This window comes from Podarcis liolepis (assembly GCF_965112155.1).
Source record: "Podarcis liolepis genome assembly, chromosome: 8".
NCBI lineage: Eukaryota > Metazoa > Chordata > Lepidosauria > Squamata > Lacertidae > Podarcis > Podarcis liolepis.
This window is the reverse complement of record NC_139560.1, coordinates 38495322-38520445: the sequence shown is the minus strand read 5'-3', so window position 1 is coordinate 38520445 and position 25124 is coordinate 38495322. Positions and strand designations below refer to the sequence as shown.

Here is a 25124-nt window from a genome sequence, read left to right as displayed (position 1 = left end):
GCACACCGATCCCTCTAGCTCTCCAGGCTTCGCTGGAGAGGCACTGCACAGTTTTCCCTCTCTGCACAGCGCCCCTTCAGCGAAGCGGGAGAAGAAATGGAAGGGGCTCCGTTTCTCCTGCCGCTTCACTGAAGGGGCGCTGAGCAGAGAGGGGGAGATTCCCCCCCCCCGTTCTCCCCCTCCTATGGTCCGGTGCGTCCTATAGAGCGAAAAATACGGTACTTATTTGTTTGGGCCAACTGACTGTAATGCACTTTTGAACACAACCTCCTGCTGTATGAAATTGCACTACATATGAAGACATCAGTGTTTGCACCCAAGTTAAAAACATAAGGCAAACCTGCCGGATCAGGCCAATGGCCTATCTAGTGTTCTCAGAGTGGCCAACTAGTTGCCTGTGGGATGCCTGCAAGCTGGACATGAGCACGAAAGCACCGTTTCCCTATGATTCCCAGCAACTGGGATTAATTTACCAGCCTAGATCCAGTAAATAGGCAGAATTATTATTATTACTATTAGTTATTACTATTAGTTATTATTAGTTATAATAACTTATATAACTATAAGTTATTATTGCAACTTGTGTGTTGCCTTTCAAAATCAAAGGGCTTCTCAAGCTGGCTTACAATTGAAAGGTTCATAAAGAATAAAACAAAATAACATAATTACATTGCTAAAATTGCATGCAAATTAGAGGTGTTAAAAATCTTCAATAGAGAAACAAACCAACATTAAAAATGTAGCAGCTAGCCTTACGCCCTCAAATGCCATAAGAGGACTTATTTCCCACCCCCTCCCTCCAATATAACAGACGCCATTGGCTTGGATTCTGAAGGAGAGAGCTGAATATGTCAACTTGGTGCTGCTCCCCTGCACAAGCAAAGGAAGGCACTCTTGAACGCTGTCCTCACCTTATCCATGCCATCCTACATTTGATGCCTAATTTGGCTTTCAAACTAATTAGTCTAATGATTATCACATTCCTGACAGAAGTTGACAAACTGTCTAGACATTCTTTCTTTTCAGCGTTAAAAAGAGAGGAACTCTAACAGTAGAAAATTGCCTTCCTGCAAAATCGTTATGCATTTAACACAACTGAACACTTGCTAGGCTAGTTGTCTGCAATATGCCTGGGTATATTATTGGCGTTTCTGTCTACTCTGGTAGTGATATACATCTGTGCTTCTTTATCTGAAACTGGCTGAAAGTTCATTTTATTCAGTTATTTATTATTCAAGAAAACTATAAGCATTAAGAAAAACACACAGGATTTTTGTTCTAGTTGCCATTTCAACTTTATTCTGCAGTTTTTTAAAAAAACTTCACAGAATACCATACAAATATGCAGAAAACAGAATGTGGAAAAACTAACTGAGATATGTTAATTGACCGTAACAATTATACTGCATTTTGCTTTGATACTCAATTCAATACTTTTTAAAAATGAAGGAATTTACCAGTACCATTTTTTCAGGATTGTAACACAAACAATTGCAGTTCAGCATGAGATTGTATTATTTTTAAAAACAACTTACTGTTATATTTGCCACCACCACCCAATCGTTCTCTCTCTTCTCTGTCTCTCACACACCAGAATTTAACAGGACCACTTTCATGCAAAACAGATTGTGAATTAGTGACTTCTAAACCAAACCAAGGGACGCGGTTGGCGCTGTGGGTAAAACCTCAGTGCCTAGGGCTTGCCGATCGCATGGTTGACGGTTCTAATCCCCGCGGCGGGGTGAGCTCCCGTCTTTCAGTCCTAGCTCCTGCCCACCTAGCAGTTCGAAAGCACGCTTAAGTGCAAGTAGATAAATAGGTACCGCTTTATAGCGGGAAGGTAAATGGCATTTCCGTGTGCTGCGCTGGTGCTGGCTCGCCAGAGCAGCTTCATCACGCTGGCCACGTGACCTGGAAGTGTCTCCGGACAGCGCTGGCCCCCGGCCTCTTAAGTGAGATGGGCGCACAACCCTAGAGTTGGACACGACTGGCCCGTATGGGCAGGGGTACCTTTACCTTTAAACCAAGCCAGCAATGTGTTTGGGGAGTGGAAACCCCAATGCTCATACAAAATTTCCTTGCCTGAAGAGCTTTCTCAGTTCAGTGGAGAAAATCCACAGATGCATTCCTTTGCTCCTGTGTATCAGCTTACTTTACTGAACTGAAGAGCACCATCTACCCATGTGTGCATTTGAGCACACATATCTTCATACAGTTATACATTCTGAGATACATACAGGCTCTTTGCATCACTTTTGGCTACAACCTGTGCTGTTGTCAAGAAGCTGCTGCATGTGACAGCTTTTCTATACACATCAGAACTCCAGCAAGGAGTTGTGGGCAAGGACAAATAACTAGAATGTTTGCACTGCACTAGTATAACATCTGATCAAGTCAACAGAAACCACCTGAGCTGTTTTCCATATAGTATTAAAATTTATTAAGCATCCTTCAACCTAAGGTCCCAGGACTGGCTACAACAATTCAAACACAATGTCAAGATCAGTTTAAAACAACTTACAATCACAGAAAGAAAGAGGTTTCTAAAAATGTCATTTGTCTTATCACTCACTTATAACCAGTATTAGAGCTGCCACTGTTTTCTAATGCAAGAGAAAGTAAACCGGATTCGGATGTAATTGCATCATTATTCAGATATTAGTATTTTACAGTTGTTTATTTTGAAATGTTCAAATTTCTTTTACATGTCCAAATGACTGATTTAATATGTTTATAGGCCACTTTTCTAATTAAAATATTCAAAACAGCTTTCTAAAGATAAAGAAACCCAAGAATCTAAAAAGTAACAGAAAGCCACATGAAAGGCCATAAATAAGACTTTTAATGGATCAATAAAATTGGTTCATGGGAAATTATACCAACACCATTAAAAAAACTATCACTAAAAGCCTCAGAAGAGAAAGGTTTGGGTCCCTGGACTGAGGAAGCACACTTGAGCTTTGTATTAACTATCATCAGGTTTACATTTGTTGCAAGATTGTGACATGGGACCATTTTAAAAAAGCAAAATCATACCATATCCCATTTATTTAGGCATTTGGGAGAGAAATCAGTGCCCACAAATGTATTTTAACAAATCAATTTAATTTTCTGGCAGCTCAATTCTAACCTGAATCTAGCAATCTTCTGATAGGCGCAGATAAGTGCTCAAATGTTCACTGAACAGGAAGGCCTACCCTGACCAGAAGAAGTGCACATTGATCTCCTGAAGAGTTTTGGGTGAGGCCCTATTTACACATATTAAAATCTGAAAAGTAATGTAAAGCTCAATTTCACATATTCCAAATCAATGCAGATAAATATTCAAGTATACTGAAAAAGTCTATTTTACAGCATCTTCAGCTGGAGTTTGCTCCTGACAATTTTTAAAGTAGTTTTACTTAAGCTAAAACTAAAAAATAAAGATAAACTCTGCAAAATAACAAATAAGCTAAATATATAAATATTAATTTTAAGAAGTACAAATGAGCATGGCAAGTTATTCTGGAATGTTTAAAAGTAGCATATAAATTTAGGAAACAAGCTACCACTCAAGTAAAGGTAAAGGACCCCTGACCATTAGGTCCAGTCGTGACCGACTCTGGGGTTGTGGCGTTCATCTCGCTTTATTGGCTGAGGGAGCCGGCGTACAGCTTCCAGGTCATGTGGGCAGCATGACTAAGCCGCTTCTGGCAAACCAGAGCAGCGCACGAAAATGCCGTTTACCTTCCCGCCGGAGCGGTACCTATTTATCTACTTGCACTTTGACGTGCTTTCGAACTGCTAGGTTGGCAGGAGCAGGGACCGAGCAACGGGAGCTCACTCCGTCGCGGGGATTCGAACCGCCGACCTTCTGATCTGCAAGTCCTAGGCTCTGTGGTTTAACCCACAGCGCCACCTGTGTCCCTACCACTCAAGTATTTACACCTAAATATCAGAATTACTGATATTATCCTGAAGGCGGGTATTTAAACAGAAGTCACATCACTGAAAGTTCAGTATAACTCATCAATTTATGGATTACAAACCAGCTCTCTTCAGGTTAAATAAGCCACCAAATTTTAAAAGTACTTAAAAAAACAACCTAATTAAAGCATTAAATATTACTAGTTTTACTACAGACCAGCTTGGAATACAATTCCAAGGATAAACATGCTGACCTATCATTTTGCATCCAGGGCCTCTTTATCCATTTTGGCAGGAAAATGCTTGTATGGTCGTGGTTTCATGCAAGATATTTATCAGGCTTTCACAGTATTGTCATATATTTCTGCCAGCAGTTGGTGCCAAAATGCAGACTCTCTACATAGGAGCGCCAGATGGTTTTTCAAATCTGTTTCTGGTCTATTGTTATTTTACCTTTTTGGAAGTTTTACATTATTGCTGTTAATTTTTTTGTTTGCTTGTTTTAATTTTTTTGTAAACAACTTCCAGCTGCGTGTTTTTAACCCAGAAGCAGTGCATAATTTTTTTTGAAATAAATGTTAAGGCCCCTATGTGGAGCCAGTCTCCCAACAACTCTCAGTGGCTTCAACGCTGCCATCACAAATGGAGCAGTACCTATACACCCACCACTTAGCTTTCATAATATATGGGGAGAGATAACTGCAGCTGCTATGTGAATTAGCTAAGTTTCCATCTGGCACAGCACTGGTCCACACAATTTTCAGTGCATTCATATCCTTCTAAAGTGCTAAAACTCTACATGTTTTGGAATTTTTCTGATGCATATGGCTATCCAACTACTGCTCTTTTGGGCTAAAGAACTGTGCAATTGTATAGTATTAATCCTGCTTGCTTCCCTTATTATAGAGTGTCTATGGAAATTCTAAACCTTCAGCCACCACCAAAGATGGAAAACAGAGAAAACCTTTGAAGGGACGTATTAGAGGGAATACTCTTCTTCTACAAAGAGGCAAAACTCAGCAATGCAAGTTCATGGAATTCCAAATAAATACTTTTGCAGCACAGCAAATTGTGATGGAATTCGCATTTCTAGGGATTTCAAATGAAGGTAATGCAAGTTAAATGTTCCTTACACATTGTAAAACTATGGCATCCACAGGGCCTTTTCTAAGCACCCTTACAGTGCAATCCTATGCGTGTATACTCAGAAGCCAGCCTCCATTGAGTTCAGTAAGATTTACTCCCAGGTACCCATGCGTATTATTGCAGTTTTAGTTTGACAGCAATAGCATCATCTTCATTTCACAAATGTTAATAAATATAATTAAGGACTTTATCATGATTGGAGAATCTCTGTTACACCACACAAGACATGAAATGGACACAGCTATAATGTTCAAATACATCCTAATGTTATCTTCAATTTAAATAAAATTTGTATGGAAATTTCATATATTTTCAACAAACCAAAAAAGCCTTTTTATAGCTTATTCCAAGGTACAACTGTGCTTTTAAAAATATATCAATTTTTTGTGTTGGTACCTAAAGAGTAAGATTCCCAAGTTCCAGATTTAACAAGGATCTTTTGGGGAAATAACTTGTTTTTCTGTAAAACTGTACAATTGTAAAGAAAGTAAAATACAATAGCATTTTTCTCAAATATTACATCACATCATAAACATAATTTAAAAATATTTTACAACTATTTGTGAACCCAAAAAGACACTAGTCTTCTTTTTTCTGTGTTTCAAATCGTTCCATCAATGCTCTAAATACATTTCCTGGTATTTTCTGATGTTTGTCTATTAAACATTGCATTGCATTTTTTGCCTGTAAGGTCAAAAAGAAAATAGCTCATTATTGTAACAGCTTTCAGTCAGTCACAGATTAAAATTAAAACCAGCATTTAGCCCTTTTAGTAGCAATAAAAACCCAAGATACCAGCAGTTTAATTTCAAAATTACAAAACAAGTGTGAGATGCAAATGCAGAAAATGGAGTACGAAGTATTAGCAACTGTCAGGTGGGTTGAAGTTAGAATTCTGATGCTTTCTATCCAATGATTTATAGCATATAGTTAACAAAGCTAAATAGTTAACATGGTGTCCAGACCCAAAATATGCAACGAAACCCACAAGAAGTCTAATGTTTGTTCTCTAATAATATCCCATATGTGTGGCAAGGTAAACTTGGTCCTCTTCCTTAACCCAGCCTAATGCCAGACTGAATCATCCACAAAAACCTGAAGCTTAGAAGTCACAATGCACTCTAGCATCATGACCAAGAATGGATAATAAGAGAAATTTCTGGCTGTGAGTCCAGAATAGCAAGATTCAAGTTGGATATGTTTCAACAAATGTATTTTAAAGCTTGTAAGGTCTATCTTCAAAAGGAGATATGTGCCACTCTTCTCCCATCTCTCATTATTCCTTATTCTACTGTCCTTGCACTCTCTTGTTTCTTTAGTTCTTTGCATCTTTATCTCAGCCAGGTCAAATTCACCTTTTCCCATTCCCATTCCCATTCTCAAATCACAACCTCCCAAAATGTTCTCCACTGATTTAGCATACCGCGGAGCAATCTTGGCAGTTCACCCCAAAATCAATGAAATTAATCAGCTTCATCCCATGGCTCTGTGGGATGTTTCCATAACTGTATTCAGAACATAGGAATATTACACTACAATTATTTAGGATTAGGATAGTAACTTTGCTACTTCAGCATTATGAAAACAAAAACTTACTTTTTCTGCCAGTTCTACAGCAGTGACATTTGGGTCATATGGAATAGGATCTCCAATATATGTGCGTAGTTTGACAGGGAAGTTTCCATACAATGGGACTAGTGGCCAACGAGTCTTCTCATACACCCATCTAAGAAATTCTGGTTCATTAAAAAGAAGGCAGGGGAAGACATATTTAAGAGAATAGCAGGTAAAATAAAGTTCGGTTGCCCAAATCATGCAACTCTTTAAAGGTATCTTGGAGGCAATGGCTTTCAAGTCATGTTTATACAGTAATGCCTCATAAATTACTGATGCAAGCTAAAAGCTACACAGTTCTGGAATATGTACAGGTATATCCAATCCTGAGCTAGTTGCACAGATTATGCATTCTAAGACAGAAGTCATGAGAGAGAAGAAGTACAGCGGTGCCTCGCAAGATGAAATTAATCCGTTCCGCGAGTCTCTTCGTCTAGCGGTTTTTTCGTCTTGCGAAGCAACCCTATTAGCGGCTTAGCGCTATTAGCGGTTTAGCGGCTATTAAAGGCTTAGCGGATTAGCGGCTAAAAGGCTCTTAGCGGCTTAGAAAAAGGGGGGGAAAGCGGAAAAAAATCGGAACACTCGCAAGACGTTTTCGTCTTGCAAAGCAAGCCCATAGGGAAAATCGTCTTGCGAAGCAGCTCAAAAACGGAAAACCCTTTCGTCTAGCGGGTTTTCCGTCTTGCGAGGCATTCGTCTTGTGGGGCACCACTGTAATTGCTGAAATATCTCCAAGATGTAGGTTGTGTTTGCATGTAATGTTACCCCCACCACCAATCACAAGCTTTTGCTTCCATTTCCCACCAACCAGTAATATCTGAATCTGGACAAACTGTTGATATTAATTCTGGTTTAGGGAATCCTACTGCATTTCCTTAACTATAGTTAACACTAACCACAGTTCTTGGTTCAACATACTGAATAACTACAGTTACTTGAAAACAGAAGCAAAAAATTATGATCTCCTCTTCTGCATGACTGTGAGAAGAAAAAAGAGAAGTGCAGGAATCCAAGACTATAGCTTAGTATAAAGTATGAATGAAGCCTTAAAATTGCAAGGTGGGAAGCTATTTTAAAAGATTAGGTCCTATATAACCTCTCTTCCCTAGTGTAGCATAGTAAAAGAAAGAGATTCCAAAAGTTGCTTTGGAGGAAAGAGTCATTGTTCTAGAAACATATTGCTGCTTTCTTAAATACCTGTGTTATAAGACAGGGAGCATGTCCTGTGATAAATATCAGTAGATTCTCTGCCTAGCCTTTCTTTAGGTCTTCATAGGACCATAGTCAATCAATGTGCTATTGTCATAAGAGGGACAGAACTTATATCTACACAAGTGTGAGAACTGCAGCAAATTCCCCACCCCTTTTAGGAAGACCCTTAAATGAAATTTAGTCTGCCTTCTTTATCTTTGATTATACATGCAATTAGCTAATATTTTAAGATTTACTTAACAACTACAATAGTGACCCCTCCATTAATTTTTTTTAAAGAGCCTGGTTTGGGGGGTTGGGTGGGGAAAACCTCTTGTATAGTGCCTAGGAAAAAGAGAAGGCAGGAAGCAGGCACAGGGAAAGCAGAGCAGAAAGATGACTTATGAAGTATAATAATAATAATAATAATAATAATAATAATAATAATAATAATAATTTATTATTTATACCCCGCCCATCTGGCTGGGCCTCCCCAGCCACTCTGGGCGGCTTCCATAAAAACCAAAAATACAATAAAATATCACATGTTAAAAACTTCCCTGAACAGGGCTGCCTTAAGATGTCTCCTGAATGTCAGGTAGTTGTTTATCGCTTTGACATCTGCTGGAAGGGCGTTCCACAGGGCGGGCGCCGCTACCGAGAAGGCCCTCTGCCTGGTTCCCTGTAGCTTTGCTTCTCGCAATGAGGGAAGTATGGAAACCAAAGTATGGGATAAACAGATGTAGGGTGGCTGCCTAAAGGATGGTTGAAGGCTAGGCTGAGAAGCAGACATATGAGAGGACTGAGCATGAACAGGGTGGAGGCAGAGAACAATAGAAAGGAAAGCAACAAAAAGGATCAGGGGATAGAAAGGCAACAAAGCCTTCTGTTATATTTTGTAATGGTTGTGAATTACACTTTTTCTCTGTCTCTCTTTTTTACAAAATTGAATCAAAGGCATGGGGGGGTATGTAATAGGAGATTTAAGAAAAAATAGAACCAGTCTGGAACACCTTGCTACACAGAACAATATATATCTAGGTATTAAAGCTTTGCTAATAATTCCAAAAGGACAACTGACACTTGTGGATTTTTAGAGCTTGAGTTAGCATAAAGCAACCTCATCCCTCCAGATGTTTTGGATTACAAATACATATTCACTTCACAGCACTTAATGATTAAAGTGTCAATCACATTGTTCAAGAAAGAAAATCTTACCCCTATATGCACCAAAGATAGCAAGCCAAAGGTTCAACCAGGAAAGCAATAAATGCAACAACTGAAAGCATAATATAAAAACCCAAAAAAACCTGAAGTTGCTTACTTATTCCACCAAATGTTCGAACGCTTTCCCGAACATTTTGTGTGAAAAGGGGAATGATGGGCTGTAAAGATGAAGGACATGCGTTAGCAATTTCTGTCTCAAACTCAAGGCGTTGCATCCTAAATAACAGTGTGCATCCTTCAGTGATTACTCACTAACGATTACTTTGTATCATTATAGGATTAATTAAATGAGTAGAAAGCCGAGAGAACCATGCTAAACCATTCATTAATTACATTTGTATCTTATGCTTGCTCCAAAGAGCTTAGTGCAATTTTCCCACTTACTCTTTTCACAGCTGTCCAGTGAAACAGATTACCCAATGAGATTCATATGGGAATGGGCATTTGAACCTGGGTCTCTATCACAAAATTGAGTTTTTAGCCACAGCATAATATGAATCCCCTATTATTACACCTATAAACTTACAATGTGATTCTGTAGAGAAAGAAAGAATTTGTTTTGGAGTAAGAAAAACCCTCAAGGTAAATCTGCATTTTCAAAGGAAAACCAAACCACTCTACTCACAACTAGAACAATAATCTATTTCACCCAAATGCTTGTGTTTCATAGCCGCATATTCTAACAGAAACAATTGGAATGCTAATAATTAAGGTATATAGGATCACAATCAATATCTTATCACTTCTGATACCATATTTTTCACTCTATAAGACGCACCAGACCATAAGACACACCTAGTTTTAGAGGCGGAGAACAAGAAAAAAATATATATCCCTCTCTGCGCAGCGCCCCTTCAGCGAAGCGGCAGGAGAAATGGAACCCCTTCCATTTCTCCTCCCGCTTTGCTGAAGGGGCGCTGCGCAGAGAGGGAAAGCTGCGCAGCGCCTCTCCAGCGAAGCGAAACCAGGAGAGCAAGAGGGATCGGTGCGCACCGATCCCTCTTGCTCTCCTGGCTTTGCGTTTGCTTTCGCTGAAGCCATGGACCCTGCATTTCCCCTTAATTTTTGGAGGGGGAAAAGTGTGTCTTATAGAGCGAAAAATACGGTAATTCTCAGCATTCTATGTGAGCTGTTCCTGTTAAAAAACATTATTATGTCCATAAGATCATTAATTTCATCCTCAATGCAATTTGAAAAAGCAGACTTTGCCTTCTATTTATTTAAAACAATTAAGGGCAAATGAAATTAATTCTCAGAATGAAAAGACTGATACAATTAAAGCCTTTTTTTGTACCAGGAGAGCCCCCCTCCAAAAAAAAGATGGATCAAGCCATCAGACTGTATGATAGTCAATCAGACGAAACATCTGAAAGCAACATAACCTATTAAGAAATCTTCAGTAATAGCCTTGCATATAACACATTCATTTATTCACATCAGTCTAGATGGCCATTCAAAAGATAAGACAGGAGGAACAATTCAGGATTTTATTTGATGTTCTGTAATTTCCAGGAAATTGATGGTTTTGTTGGCATACACTACGGTGTTACACAGAAGAACCAGAGCACTAACACAATACTTTACCATTTATACAACTACTTTGGAATATGTAAGATCTGATCAACTTGGATAAATGGAAACATTATTTATATAGATTCTCAATGTATGTGGTAGGCTTCCATACAAACATTTTTTGAAGAGCCATTAAGTGCATCCATTTTGTTTCAATTTCCGCTTGCTTGTCTCTGCTTCTTGTAGTTCTCTCTGGATGAAGACCATGAGCAAGCAAATCATCTGTCTTTACTTTGTTGATTTTACATATAGAAAGATTCCAAGACTGATGGTGCTGGTTTGGTTAAGATGCCTGAAGTTATATTGCATTTATGCTCAGAAAACACTCACCACTTTTGCATTAATAGCCACTTGAGCAAATCCTTTACGATTTCCCCATAGTATGGGGTAGTATTCATTAGCAAACAGGGCTTCCCGAACTCCTCCTGGTGAAATGGCCAATGAGCGTCCGCTCTTTAATGCTTTTATACATTCCTCCTGTGATCCAGGCAAAGTACGAAACACATCAACTACGATTTTGAAACCTGCAAAGAGTTAAGAAACAAATAGCTCATGAGAGAAATCTGGAATAAACAGTAGGCAAAAAAGAAAAATGGAAATATTGAACAAAACCATGAAAGAATTGGATTTTATACATCTAAATGCAGTCCAGCACCCACCTCTTGTTCACATCCTCCTGCATCAATATTGGGCTTAATCAAAACATTTACTGTATTTTTTGCTCTATAAGACGCACCAGACCACAAGACGCACCTAGTTTTTGGAGGAGGAAAACAAGAAAAAAAATATTCTGAATCTCAGAAGCCAGAACAGCAAGAGGGATCACTGCGCAGTGAAAGCAGCAATCCCTCTTGCTGTTCTGGCTTCTGGGAAAGCTGCGCAGCCTGCATTCGCTCCATAAGACGCACACACATTTCCCCTTACTTTTTAGGGGGGGGAAGTGAGTCTTATAGAGCAAAAAATACGGTACTTTCAAAACAAAATAGTGATAATTTTAAGCAACTATTGACTCATCATTTTTCTCTAGGACAAAGTTTGTTACCTAATTTCCACATATCAGGTGCATTTGGGCCAATTCAAGCTTAGTGCTGCAGGGCTTACACGGTACTAATACAGAAACAACAAAGCATTACTATTATCACTCTAGAAAAGTTGGTGCTTTGAAGATACATTATATTTCATAAAATTTGTGAATTGTTTTATAGACTATAAATTTAAAAGCTTCATAGAGTTTGGTGTAATCAGACAGAATTCTCGGTACAATTAATAATTTGGCAAGTGACCGTTCCATTTGGTCACATTAAATTTTATTTAGTTTAACAGTGTCTTTCTACACCACTCTCACCGAAGGGTAATGGCTTAGCACAGCAAGATATATTTCATGGCACATTTGGGAATTTTAGCAAAGGGTAAAGGAAACAACTATGGCAAATGCTAACCACTGTTAAGTATTACATCTGTATGGGGCTGCAACTGTGAATAAGAAACACCTTATTTTCTAACCATTCCTCAGGAATGGTTATTTAGTTTTTAATATAGGATATATTTTTAAAAGTCATGAAAGATACTGTTTCCATCTTCAAAGGGCTACAACTAGAAAAGGTACAGTCAATCCCTTTTCAGATCATTGTTACCAATTTTCACCACTGAAGACAGAACTCAGTCCAGTAAGCAAATCATAATAAAGTAAGTTAAATTTCAAATCTGCAATGCAGAAGCCACAATTTAAGAACATTCTCAGTGAGTGTGTTCATGTGTCACGGTAAGCTATGGATCCCAGGTCTGCGATCTGAAGTCACATGGAGCTACCACATTGCTACAGGTAAGCAGGGCCAAGGCCTGGTCAGAATCTCAATGCAGAACTGCCTGGGAATCATATGTATACCATCTTGGGCTCCATGGTGGAAGAAAGGTAGGATATAAATGTAAGGGGGGGGGGGAGAGAGAAACAAAACGACATACAAACACAGCCAGTGTTCATTTCTGCATTTTGAGTTGTTCTAAAACTCTACAAACTGCATATTTGCTCACTGAATTTATGTATGAATGCACCTGTGTATACAAACAAATAAACTCTGTCCATAACACGTGTCTTCAGATGTCCAGTTAGTACTCTTAACTGATCTACAAGCATCATAATCACATTTCACAGTTTTTACCTGGTAATGAAAAGACGAAGTGATCAGCAACTACATGGATGAATTTTTTCTTCTTAGCAAGAACAACAGACACGAAGTAGAAAAAGTCTATAGGTGTTGCTCCGTGATAAAAAATAAATAGGGCTGGTCCATCAGGTATTTTTTCTAGGCCATGCACCTCATAACCTGTTAAGAAGAGAAGGGAAGGTTAACATTTGATATCAACTTTGCATTGCAAAAGCTTACTCAAAGAAGCACCAGAACTACAGTTGCAAATGACAGGCAAGCAAAGGCCACATCACAACTGGACATTCAATATGAAGGATTGAGTACTTTCCTAGAAAGAAAGCCTCTTTTGAACTACTTTTTAATGCCCTCATAAATGACTGACTTGTCTGCCAGTTAGGTAACTGCTGACTTCTCTTTTGTTACTTTAGACAGAAGTTGCATTGCTCTTAAAAATGATATCTTGTATTGGACTAGCTTCTGTCAATGAAAAATAGTAAGAGCTTCTAATCTGGGTTATATGGTTACCTTGGGACACAAAAGTAACCATCGGGGGTTCATCTCAGTTTCTCCACCAGCATATGCTAAATCTCATAATCTTGTTTAGTTACTCTTCAACATACTTGTGCACTCTTTGATAAATGCAGTCAGTATCAATAAAGTCCATCTCCAAAGAAAGCATTCCTGTTCTGTAGAGGAATTATAGTGTCCTGCCAAAATTGCAGTGACTTTTGTCCTTTTCAGATCATTGCTGCTGTTCCATTATCAAATATTAAGAATCTCATTCCATCTCTGCCTTGCTCCTGAGAAACATTTTCTGCAAGTAGAGTGGGCAATTGAAAACATATCTGATCATTCCAATACAATTGGCTCCACCCCATGAAAGCACATATATGAAAATCTGTAGAGAAAATCCGCTTACAACATTACACTACCTTCAAAAGGAATTCTTCTGTTGATAAGGAATATGTCCCATCTGACTCAAAAGATTTCACTGACTACTTCATGGGCACACCCTCTTCTTGAAAACACCTGCAAAGTGGGGGAATAACCACCTTTGTTGTTGCTGTTGCACAGAGGACCTGGAGCTGTAGACGCTAATCTTTAAGAACCACCTGCTCACATTTAGAGTTTCCAAGTCCAGGAATTGAAGAGACTGTTCTGAATGGGGTTGCACTGTACCTGAAAAAAGGTACATGGTTTGGGAGCTCTCCAAGATTTCAAAGCTGTCACTGGAAGTACAAGTAGCCTCAGTGGGAATAATTACTCCTCACCAGCTATAGCAATTCATGGACTTGGACAGCAGGTCTCAGTAATCCACGCTCTGATAACCTCATGACTTGTTACTGCAATGCACTCTACGTGGGGCTACCCTTAACTATAGTCTGGAAGATGCAGTTAGTGAAAAATGTGGTTGCCAGGCTCCTAAAAGGGGCAGCCAGATGGGATTCAAGTGATTCCAATCCTCAGAACTCTGCACTGGCTGACTGGATGCTACTGGGCCTATTCTAATGTGTTGGTACTGGTGTACAAAGCCCCAGATGACTTAGGAGCAAAGTACTCCTCCCAATACCTACTCTCTCAATGGGAGTGCTCTCCCAATACCTACAGGCCTGTGTTCCAAGATCCAACCAGTGGCCTGGCTTATTGGTGGTGGTCTAAGGCAGTGGCCTTCTCAGTGGCAGCACCCTGAACATGGAACTCCCTCCCAAAGGAAATGTGGTTGTCCCCCACACTGTCACTATTCAGATACCAATTTTTAAAATGTTCACCTGGGGATTTGGGCCATAAACGGGCTATGGAATTTAGTAGTTCTGCTATTTCACTGCCTTTCCATGTTGATCATTTATAAGTTTTTTAATGTGGTGTACTGGTCTGGGCTTTTTTAAAGAAAGAATGGAATAAAATCATTTCAGGTTAAGGCAAGGTAGGGTAAAATATTTAGAAATTTTTCTATGTTTATTGTGCTATACTCAAAATTGTTTACCAAGTCACCTGAGGCAAGATCTGAAAAGGGGGACTTCCCAACCTTCAGTTCATTGTTTCATAATCTAATTATAATTATGTTTCATCAAATAGGTAGGTTGCAACAGGGGTGGAGTGTCCCATTTTACTCGCTTAAGGAGAAACAGGAAATGCCATCCTGGTGCCTCCAGCAATGGTGCCAATTTGAAGAAAAATCTCGCTGGAAATCAGTGTAAATGGCAGCGGTGGAGGCAGTGGGGCAGAAGGGGTGCCCATAAGGACACAGCCTTGGGGGCTTCTGCTGCCTGAGGCAGCAGTCTCACTCTGCTTAATGGCTGGACCAACCCTGGGCTGCAAGACAGGTAAAGATAAATTCACGTGAACACCTGACTATTTAGCCAAATAGAAATGCTTAAGAATATCCAAGAACCGTCATCAACCTGAGTTTAAGGAAAGGGTCATTCCATGTCATTTCAATGAGGTCATGTCACCCTCCATCTCGGATGTTGATGAAATTTGAAACCCACTTAAATTTTTCCTTCCATCTCAAACGGTTTTTAATTTTATAGTACTTCGAAGTTTTGTTAAATCTGCATTGTCTGTCCCTATTGAGACCCTCGGCATAAGATACCCTTGTGTACATTTCTTCTTCTTCTCCATAAACAAGTATCAGATTGAAATTTTACACAGAGCTCAATAAAATGATTACGATTTAAGAAAAAAATACACCAGCACTCAAAAGATTTTATAAATGCCTTTTTTTTTTTAATAAATGCACTTGTAGCCTAGTTTTTTGGGTGGAAAAACTAGGTTTAGAAAATCCATAGCTGTAATAACTTCAAATTTCCCAAAATTAAAACAAGTCTGCACTTTCAAAAAGAACCTATAATAACCAATATTATTTTAATTTTTAAGATATACAACTTTGTTTCATTAATTTTTTTCTATTACAGCTATGGATTGTAGGAAAGTTGTACGAAATGGCTACCCAGTAGCCATTTTCCCCCATGATGTCCAAAATACATAAACTTTTCATTACAAGCAATAAAATATCATAAATTTCATTCTTTGTCAAGAAAGAACATGTCTTTGCAATAATTTTCAACATCAAAAACTTGTGGTTACATCATGCCCACCCACTGTAAATTCGGGTTTTCTAAACCTAGTTTTTCACTTTTGGGTTGGCAATGTCATTTTATTCTGGGATCTGCCTTGGGTAGCTGTCTCAACCCCATTCCTTTCCAAGTTTTCCTGAAGAATCCTGCCCAAACCACTCTTCCATTACACTTTGCTAAAGGCTCTGCTTCATCCACTGTGGGTATTGTACAACTACTTTACAACAGTTGGTCCTGTGCTGTATTAAAAACTAAGTATGCTTTTTAAATTCGGATAATGAATTACCAGAGAAGCACAACCTGTTACCAAAGTTAGCTTCATATGAAAATGACAGGCTTGCTTAAGCGCTTGAACTGGCTTGCTTAAACCATTACAGCTTATAGCGCCCAGAGAGTACAGAACAACCCTGTTACTGGGGGGGGGGGGCAAGGATACACTGCAACTTTTTGTTGCACGTCCTAATTGTTTTTCCTATTGACTTTCAGGTTCATCAACCTGTGCCACTAACACAGTATCAGTGGTCAGGTGAAAAGGGAGATGAATAATGGTCTATAAAACTGATGCTATCAAGGTTGTATACAACTACAAAGATCTGAACTCAGGAATAAGGGAGACCATAGAGATACATAAATAAAAGAGGTGGTCATATTCGGCAAAATAATATTTCACATTGCTAAGCACCAGCATAAAACATGTAAGCATCTGGCACAACAAATATTTCCTAGCACTGCTCTTATGGTACACTGACAGTAAGCTGCCTTAAGGTATACTATTGTATCCTGTGGCAGTGGTGACGAATCTATGAACTATGGACCAGATCAGACCCACAAGACAGCCTCACATGGCCCACCAAGGGCCTTTTCCCTTCTCCAGTCAAGTTAATGGAGAGATTGCTGTTGCCATTAAGTTGCACTGAGGACAAAGACAAAGGGTGATGTCACCTGTAGAATTAATGAAGAGTTGCACAGGGGAAGAAAAAGAAAGGATCCCTGTATGTGCATGATTGTGGTGTATGCCAGAGACAGAGATTCATCGGTGAACAAGTGCAGTGCAGTACAGTGCATGCAGGTGAACATGAATTTCTTTTTCTCTCCTCTGGCATCAAACCCTCAAGCAGGTTGGTCAAAACTGAATGCAGTCCTTGGGCTTAAAGTGATTAGCTACCTTTGTCCTATGCCAGCCATTTACTGGGGACTATCAGATTAAGAACAGAAGCAGACTGAATTTGTTACAGCATTTGCCTGATAATACACAACTTAATATTTGTATATATCAGTCCATTACAGGGACGCGGGTGGCGCTCTGGGTTAAACCACAGAGCCTAGGACTTGCCGATCAGGTCGGTGGTTCAAATCCCTGTGACAGGATGAGCTCCTGTTGCTGAGTCCCTGCTCCTGCCCACCTAGCAGTTTGAAAGCACATCAAAGTGCACGTAGATAAATAGGTACCGCTCCAGTGGGAAGGTAAACGGTGTTTCCGTGCGCTGCTCTGGTTTGCCAGAAGTGGCTTAGACATGCTGGCCACATGATCCGGAAGCTGTACGCTGGCTCCCTCAGCCAATAAAGCGAGATGAGCGCTGCAACCCCAGAGTCAGTCACAACTGGACCTAATGGTCAGGGGTCCTTTTACCTTTACTCAGTCCATTAATTATTTTTATTCTAATTCTTAAAAGTTGTAAAATGCCTTTTTCCATAAAGAGGGCTTCTCCCCACTTCCCTAAATGAATGTGGATAATTGCTATAATTACACACTTGCTGAACTTGTTGGACTTTCCAGAGTCATTCTTCCATCTTCCCCACTAGTTTTTCTGTACTCTTTCCTCTGGAGGGCCACATAATTGTGAAGCTTGGGATGGGGGAAGAGAATATATTGGCAAAAGCATATATATGTGCCTTATTAGACTGCTGGTTTAAGTCAGTGGTTCTCAAGTGGTGTGGCTTGCCACACTGGTGTGGCAGGAGAGGATGTCAATTGTGGCAGGAAGATTCAGGGACAATCAAAGATTCCAGTGAATCAAGAGGCAACACATGTGGGTGGTTCTTGCAGTTTGCCACTCTAATCCTGAATAACCAACTTTTTAGAATTTGGGTCACAGCGTTTGTGGCTAAGAGGTCTTGCTGGCTTGAACAGAAATACAGAAGATTTCTATATCATGGCCTATGCCATGGACAGAAAAGTTCAGGCTCTTCAAATGTTAACTACAACCCCCATGATCCACACCCACAGCCCATGCTGGCTGGGGCTTAGAGAAGTTGCAAGTACAACCACAGCTGGAGGGCCACAGGTTCCTCTTTCCTGCCCTAATTGCATACTTTCCTTTATTTAACTATTTCCCTCCATATGACAGGTTAGGCTAGGCTAGGGCATTGATGGACATTGTGGAGCAAAATCTACCAGCAGATTTCTGGGGAATTTAAGTAGATTGGCAAGGATTCCCAAATCCCCAATTGTTTAGCAATGACTCCCACACCCACATTACTGTATAGTGCTGAAATGAAGCAGAAAGTGATGCATCAATGTGTGGAGGGACTGAAGAGTTCAGTTTTGTTCTGATGCTCAAAGTCACTGGGTTCAGAATTTATTAATTCTAAGTACTTGTGTCTGTTTGCACCTGGCTCTGGTTAATAGATCTTCGGGTTTTAATAGAAAAAAATGTAAATCCCACAAGCCTGAAGTCTGTCCTCCCCTGAGCTATGGGATATTTGAAGGATTAATTAGGCTGCTTAGGTTTTGAACAGAAATAAGTGTGAAGCTATTCATTAGCATTTGCAAGGGAAGGAGCAGAAATACTGACTGAGGTTGGAACCCCATTTGTCTAGGAGTAAAGCCCCACTGAATTGAATGGGACTTGAATGGGAATGAGTAGACATAGTATTGCAGGCTTGAAACAACGTAACTAGTTTTCCTGGTCATCATGTAGTTTTTCAAGCAAAGAGACTTCTGACTATACTTTGCCACCAATTCCATTAGTCAGACTCAGAGGCAATCTCATGCTATTCATTTTCTTCTAAAATATACTTGCTACAATTAGCATACATTATTCAAGCAAAAAGAAGGGAATAAGTCTAGCAACCATGCCTAGAAAGCCTTTAATTGTTTCATTATTGACTTTCACTGTATCTTTTAGAACCTTTTGTAAAAAATCCGATTTACTTATTTAAAAAAATTAACCTCACATCATTGGGCATATAAATTCAAAATATATTTAAATATTAACTCAGACTAAATCTGTCTTTCAAGGACAAACTACGTCACCTGAATACAGTTGCTAAATATTAGTGCCTGTACAGCACAGGAAAGTAACAGACAATAAGTATGACATACCAGACTGGGAAACGATAGTTAAGGTAGTCTGAAGCAGAAGAAAAGTAGACAGAGTTCATTACATGAAGTTCCTGTTTTCTTTGAAAGTTCACAGGAACACCTTGATTTCTGGCAGCTGGGAAGAAGGAAGGAAACCACTGATGCATCCCCATTATTGTCTATTCTACAAGACTTCTCCCTAACAAGAAGCTTGTCTAAAAAGCCTTGTAGTCCAAGATTTATAGTGAACAAGCTAAAGAGTTTATTGTTATATTGTCTTGAGAATCTCATGTACCCTCTTAGACTGGTGCAGTTCTTGCTTAAAAGGAATGAATCACAACAGAATTCCACTTTCCTGTAGGAAAAGGCCTATGCATTCCTATGCACACACCATGCATTCCTCATCAAAGAGGTGTGTGCACAAACACACATCTGGGTAATAGATGGTGCAAAATCAAAATGATTTTGTGTTTTGCTTCTTTTTACGATCTCCAGAAAGTCCACCTTGCACTCCAGTGAGGTTGGGAAATATATGGTGCAACTAGTTAGCAACGAACAACTCAGAAAGAGCTCCTTTAACATAAACCTTATTATCATTTGCCTCCCTCAAACATACGTGAATGTAAAATATAAAGTTACTTTCTACAGTGGAATAATTCCTCTTTCATCAAACAAATTTTTTTACAACGCATACACATTCTGAATATAGGAATGTGATTGATTAGGAAGTGGAATAAAAAAATACTGAACCTCTGAAACTGTAATAACAAAGTAGTTTATGCAGTGCTACTGAAAAAAATGCTTGGGAAAGTTCTTCTGAAAACAAGTATAGGATTTTGTATCCTTATACTTGAAGACTATTTAGCTTATATCATCTACATAAGAAAAATGTACTTACCATTCCATATTCTTCCATGAACATACCACAAAGTTAACACTGCTAGTCTTGCACTATCCCAAAAATCATTTGAATAAACCTCTTTTAGGTGTGTCCGTAACTTGTAAATATGAAGAATAAAAATGCTGACATATACAAGAATGAGGATGAGTGCAGGAAGTAAAAATGCTACAAGCAATGGTGCAAAGAGCCATGTGAGGTAGACCAGGTAACTCAGATATTCGTCCAAGTGTTCGACTCCAGTCCATCCTTCCAGTGTGTAAAGCAGGCAAGTCAAGTAAGACATGGGCATCTGCTCTGCACCACAGGATTCATTTCGGCCTATCATATTCTGTTTAAAAAGAAAACAAAACAAGTTTTTTAAAGTATATAAAGATCTGCATAATATATTATAAAGAAGTGTTTGGAACTGTCAGTTTGAATTTCCAGACAATTTTCACTAAAGACCAGAATACTCTTAAGTTGAATACAGACTGCTGTCATTGCCAAGTAAACACAGCAATCAAGTTTGGGAGTGAAGCAACTAGGGAACCTGTAATACTTGTCTACCCTCTGCTTCTTAAAGTCTATGAAGTGCAATGTATGGCAACAGATTCTTATCTCCCATGTAGCACTTTTACAATAGTAGAAAACAGGCTTTCAATGTTGTAAAATCCAAAGCCCATCTAAGATAGCTTTCATTGTACAGGAGGGACTTTGTTCCAGACTTTATCTTATGAACCTCCCTGAGATCTTTTGATGAAGGGAAGTATATATATCTAATAAACAACAACAACAATTTATGTATGGCTTTCTTCGGTTCTCTTGCTGTGTCCCAGCATCATCCTCTTTGTGTAGTGCAGTGACAAAGACAAGAGCAGCAAACTGAGTTCTATGATGGAAACCTGCTCCGATTTAAAAAGGCTTCAGTGATCATCTTCATTCGTTTAATTCACATGGGTTTACTGGGATACATTGACTAGATCTGTGTACCTGACAGAGATGGGGCCACAAATGTCTTTTTGATGAAATAACCACCTGCTTTTCAAAAAGAGCTATTGGTCCTTTGGGGGGCACTCATCATGTTTCAAAGTCTTTCTTTCAGCAATAAAGAGCAAGCAGACAAGTGAATATCCCACAAAAAGGCACTCCCACAAAACATTTAAAAACAAATACTCAAGTGCACACAAAACAGCAACTCAGTGCACAGGGAGACACTTCTGCAAATTGATGACCGATAGCTGAATTGATAAACAGCTACAAATCAGGAAAGACCAGCTCCAATCTTGTCTCTCCTATAAATTCTCTGGGTGGCTTCCAGCAAATGGGAGCCGCGCTTTCCCAGCTGCACACCTGCAATATCTACCTGACATGGTGTTGTAAGAACTGCCGCGTGAAGCAGCCCCTACAACATTCGTAAAGCACAGGAAATATTAACGGCGCCCGCGCCACAACGCAAGGACTCAAGTCAGAATCAGTGAGAGAGCGCCAAAACCGGCACGGAGATGGGAAGGCCTGCGAGAAGTTGGGGAGAAAAGCAACAGAAAAGGCTGCCCATGTAAAGGGGGTGGAGGGGAAGGCGAGAAAGGAGCCAGGAATGGCTGCCCTCCCTCTGTCAACTCTCTTCCCCGCCCGAAGAGACAACTTGTTGCATCCTAACGAGGAGGAAGGGAAGACGGGCCTCACCTGTCTCGGAGAGGGAGGATGAGGCGGCGGCGGCGGCAGCTGCAGAGACGCTTCACTCGGCGACAGAGCTCGGCCTTTTCTTCCTCTCCTGCCGCCCCCAAAGGGGCGGTATGGCAAGCGGCCACTCCTGGCAGATAGAGCTTCACCGCTATCCCATTGTCCCGAGTGAGGACGCACCAAAAGAGGACAGCGTGCTCTTCGCTAAGCTTAGGGCCGCTGCTCCACCCGGACCCATTGAGTAGGAGGACAGGTGCCTGAACAAGTCAGAGAAGGCGGCTTCCGGGAAATGCGCCATAGAGAAAAAAAAAGGGTAGAGGGACGCGTAACAGCGACTGGATAGAGGGTTTGCGGCTGCGCGTCGGAAGCCTTTAAAAAAACAAACGCCAATCTCGCGTCTCGCCCAGAGGGAAGGGAGGACGTCGTATGGCTGCTTCCAAACAAGAAAGGCAGCTGCAGAGGCTGTTGTAGCTCACATCTTATTTAGTACTAATCTAAAAAGGGAAAAGAGAAATCTAAAACAACCCTGCCAAGGCAAATGCATAAATCCCCTTATTATCATTATTGTTAACAATGTAATTTGTTGCCCGCCGTTCACCCTGAAGTCCCAGGGCACTTTAAAAATGCAAAGCACGGAAAACAATTTAAAACCACAATTCCAAAAAAGGATGGTTCCTAAAAATATTTGTTTAAAATTCTTAAAAAGTAAGGAACCTGAACATCTGAGAAGGGTTTGGATCTGACCGCAGCATCCCCATGGAACGCATTGCCTTGGCCTCTACTGCCACCAAGAGATCAATGCCTGCAGATGTAATATCCTTGCTCTCAACTGTCAGAGGGACACTTTTACCCATTCCAGCCCCCTTTAGATGGCATTCAGCAGGGGTTGGAATTAATTTGTCACTCTCAAATATTTATTTTCTGATTTATCAGTACTGTAAATTGCTTAGTGTCTGGACAAAGTTGAAAAGTGGATTGTAGCAAACCAAATGAAATTGAATTCAGGTAAGACTATGGCGTCTAAACCACTGAGCCTCTTGGGCTTGCTGATCAGAAGGTCGGCAGTTTGAATCCCCACGACGGGGTGAGCTCCTGTTGCTCAGTCCCAGCCCCTGCCAACCTAGCAGTTCGAAAGCATGCCAAAAAGTGCAAGTAGATAAATAGGTAGGTAAATGGCATTTCCATGCACTGCTCTGGTTTTGGTGTTCCGTTGCACCAGAAGTGGTTTAGTCATACTGGCCACATGACCCAGAAAAACTGCAGACAAATGTCGGCTCCCTTGGCTTGTTAAGCGAGATGAACGCCACAACCCCAGAGTCATCTGTGACTGGACTTAACTGTCAGGGGTCCTTTACCTTTTAAGACTATTGTTGGCACCAATCTGTCTCGAGAGACAGTGAAAGAGAGGAGAGATATAGCACCTGCTGTGGCTGTAGGAGAGATATGTTTTATTGCAACTGGGAAAGATGAAGGTGTCTCGCTTCACTGTTAAAGATGCACCATAGCATTTCTTCTATCTGCGTTCCTCTCAGTAGTACCATATTTTTCGCACCATAGGACGCACCGGACAATAAGACGCACCTTGTTTTAGAGGGGGGAGAACAAGAAAAAAAAATTCTCCCCCTCTCTGCCCAGCACCCCTTCAGTGAAGCGGCAGGAGGCGCTGCGCAGAGAGGGGGAGAATTTTCCCCTTCTTGTTTTCCCGCTCTAAAACAAGAGGCGGCTACCTTGGAAGCCTGGAGAGCGAGAGGGGTCGGTGTGCACCGACCCCTCTCACTCTCCAGGCTTCAGGTTCCTTTCGACCTGCTCTTTGGAGCTGGCGGGGGAAGCCCACCACCAGCCCCAAAGAGCAGGTCAGGGAGCAGCGGAAAGGCTGCTACCATAGTCGCGCGTCACCTCTCCAGCCGGGAGAGGGTCGCGGGGCTATGGCGACTTCGCTCCATAGGACGCACACACATTTCCCCTTCATTTTTGAAGGGGAAAAAGTGCGTCCTATAGAGCGAAAAAATACGGTATTTTCTCCTCTTGTCACAGCTGTGAATACATGACTTGGCTGTCTCTTTCTCTCCAGGCACTGCAGTCATCTGCAAGGGTTTCCCACACAGTGGGGTTAATGTTGCCAGCCTTCATGTCATGTTTGTAGACATATTTATACCTGAATTCAGATATGGCTAAACACAACAATAAGTATTTACAAGTGCTTGAATCACTTTACAGACATAATCCTCTGAATTCCATACCACATTCTATGATGGGATACAGTGGTACCTCTAAATGGGAACGGGATCCGTTCCAGAGCCCCGTTCGCATCCTGAAGTGAACGCAACCCGCGTCTGCGCATGTGCAGGTCACAATTCGCCGCTTCCGTGTGTGACGTCATTTTGAGCATCTGCACATGCACGAGTGGCAAAACCCATAAGTAACGCGTTCCATTACATCCGGGTCGCCGTGGAGTGTAACCTGAAAACGCTCAACCCAAAGCTACTTCAACCTGAGGTATGACTGTTCTGACCTCACATTGCAAAGAAACAGTACCTGGACAGAGAGTTACAGTCATATCTCGGGTTACAGACACTTCAGGTTGCATGTTTTTGGGTTGCACACCACGCCGAACCCGGAAGTACCGGAACAGGTTACTTCCGGGTTTCAGTGCAAGCGCAGAAGCGCTAAATCGCGTTTTGCGCAGAAGCTCCAAATCATGACCCGCACGTGCGCAGATGTGGCGCTGTGGGTTGCGAACATGCCTCCTGCACAGATCATGTTCGCAACCCAACCGTCCACTGTACTGGTTTTCCCAAGATGACCTAGTAGATGCTCCATGAAAGGAAAGATTTGAGCTATGGCAGGCGTAGGCAAACCTGGCCCTTCAGATGTTTGGGGACTACAATTCCCATCATCCTTGACCACTGGTCCTGTTAGCTAGGGATGATGGGAGTTGTAGTCCCAACACATCTGGAGGGCCGAGTTTGCCCGTGCCTAAGCTATGGGTTTTACAGGTAGCATCACAACAGTTTTTTTAGGCTAGAGTACAAAGTGAAGCAAAAGTATTCATAAAAACCTGGTAAGAGAGACTACATTAAAATTCCTTGTACATTGTTAGATGCAACAGTCATACATGCATGCATTTTGCACTGTGTACTCACAGCAAGGCTTGTGCACATTACGCATTTTGCAAACTACTTCTTATATAGACGGTTTTCCATGTAGCAAGTTTGCCACACAGTGGTCCTCACACGTCTATTTCTTCACTGGCCTTCTGGAAACAAAGCTGTACTTAGAACTCCACCTTGTGGTGATTTATCTGCTCCATCTAATGAAAAGATATAGGGTGGAATTCAATACAGTACTGTGCTCTTTCAGTCATTCTATCTGTGCAAGCA

The 25124-nt window shown here is 40.7% G+C and overlaps 1 protein-coding gene across 1 annotated transcript in view; it reads right to left on the bottom strand.

Annotated features, from left to right (window-relative positions):
- Positions 1-1270: 1270 nt before the first annotated feature.
- LOC310713844 (uncharacterized protein) overlaps positions 1271-25124 on the bottom strand; it is a 46754-nt gene continuing 22900 nt past the window's right edge. The window contains exons 8-14 of the mRNA XM_083518409.1: positions 21748-21948; positions 20083-20413; positions 12816-12980; positions 10987-11180; positions 9182-9242; positions 6649-6788; positions 1271-5736 (exon numbers count right to left, since the gene is read on the bottom strand). Of these exons, the coding sequence (XP_083374535.1) occupies positions 5632-5736; positions 6649-6788; positions 9182-9242; positions 10987-11180; positions 12816-12980; positions 20083-20413; positions 21748-21948 (1197 nt within the window). The 3' untranslated portion in view covers positions 1271-5631. The remainder of the gene's footprint in view (positions 5737-6648; positions 6789-9181; positions 9243-10986; positions 11181-12815; positions 12981-20082; positions 20414-21747; positions 21949-25124) is intronic.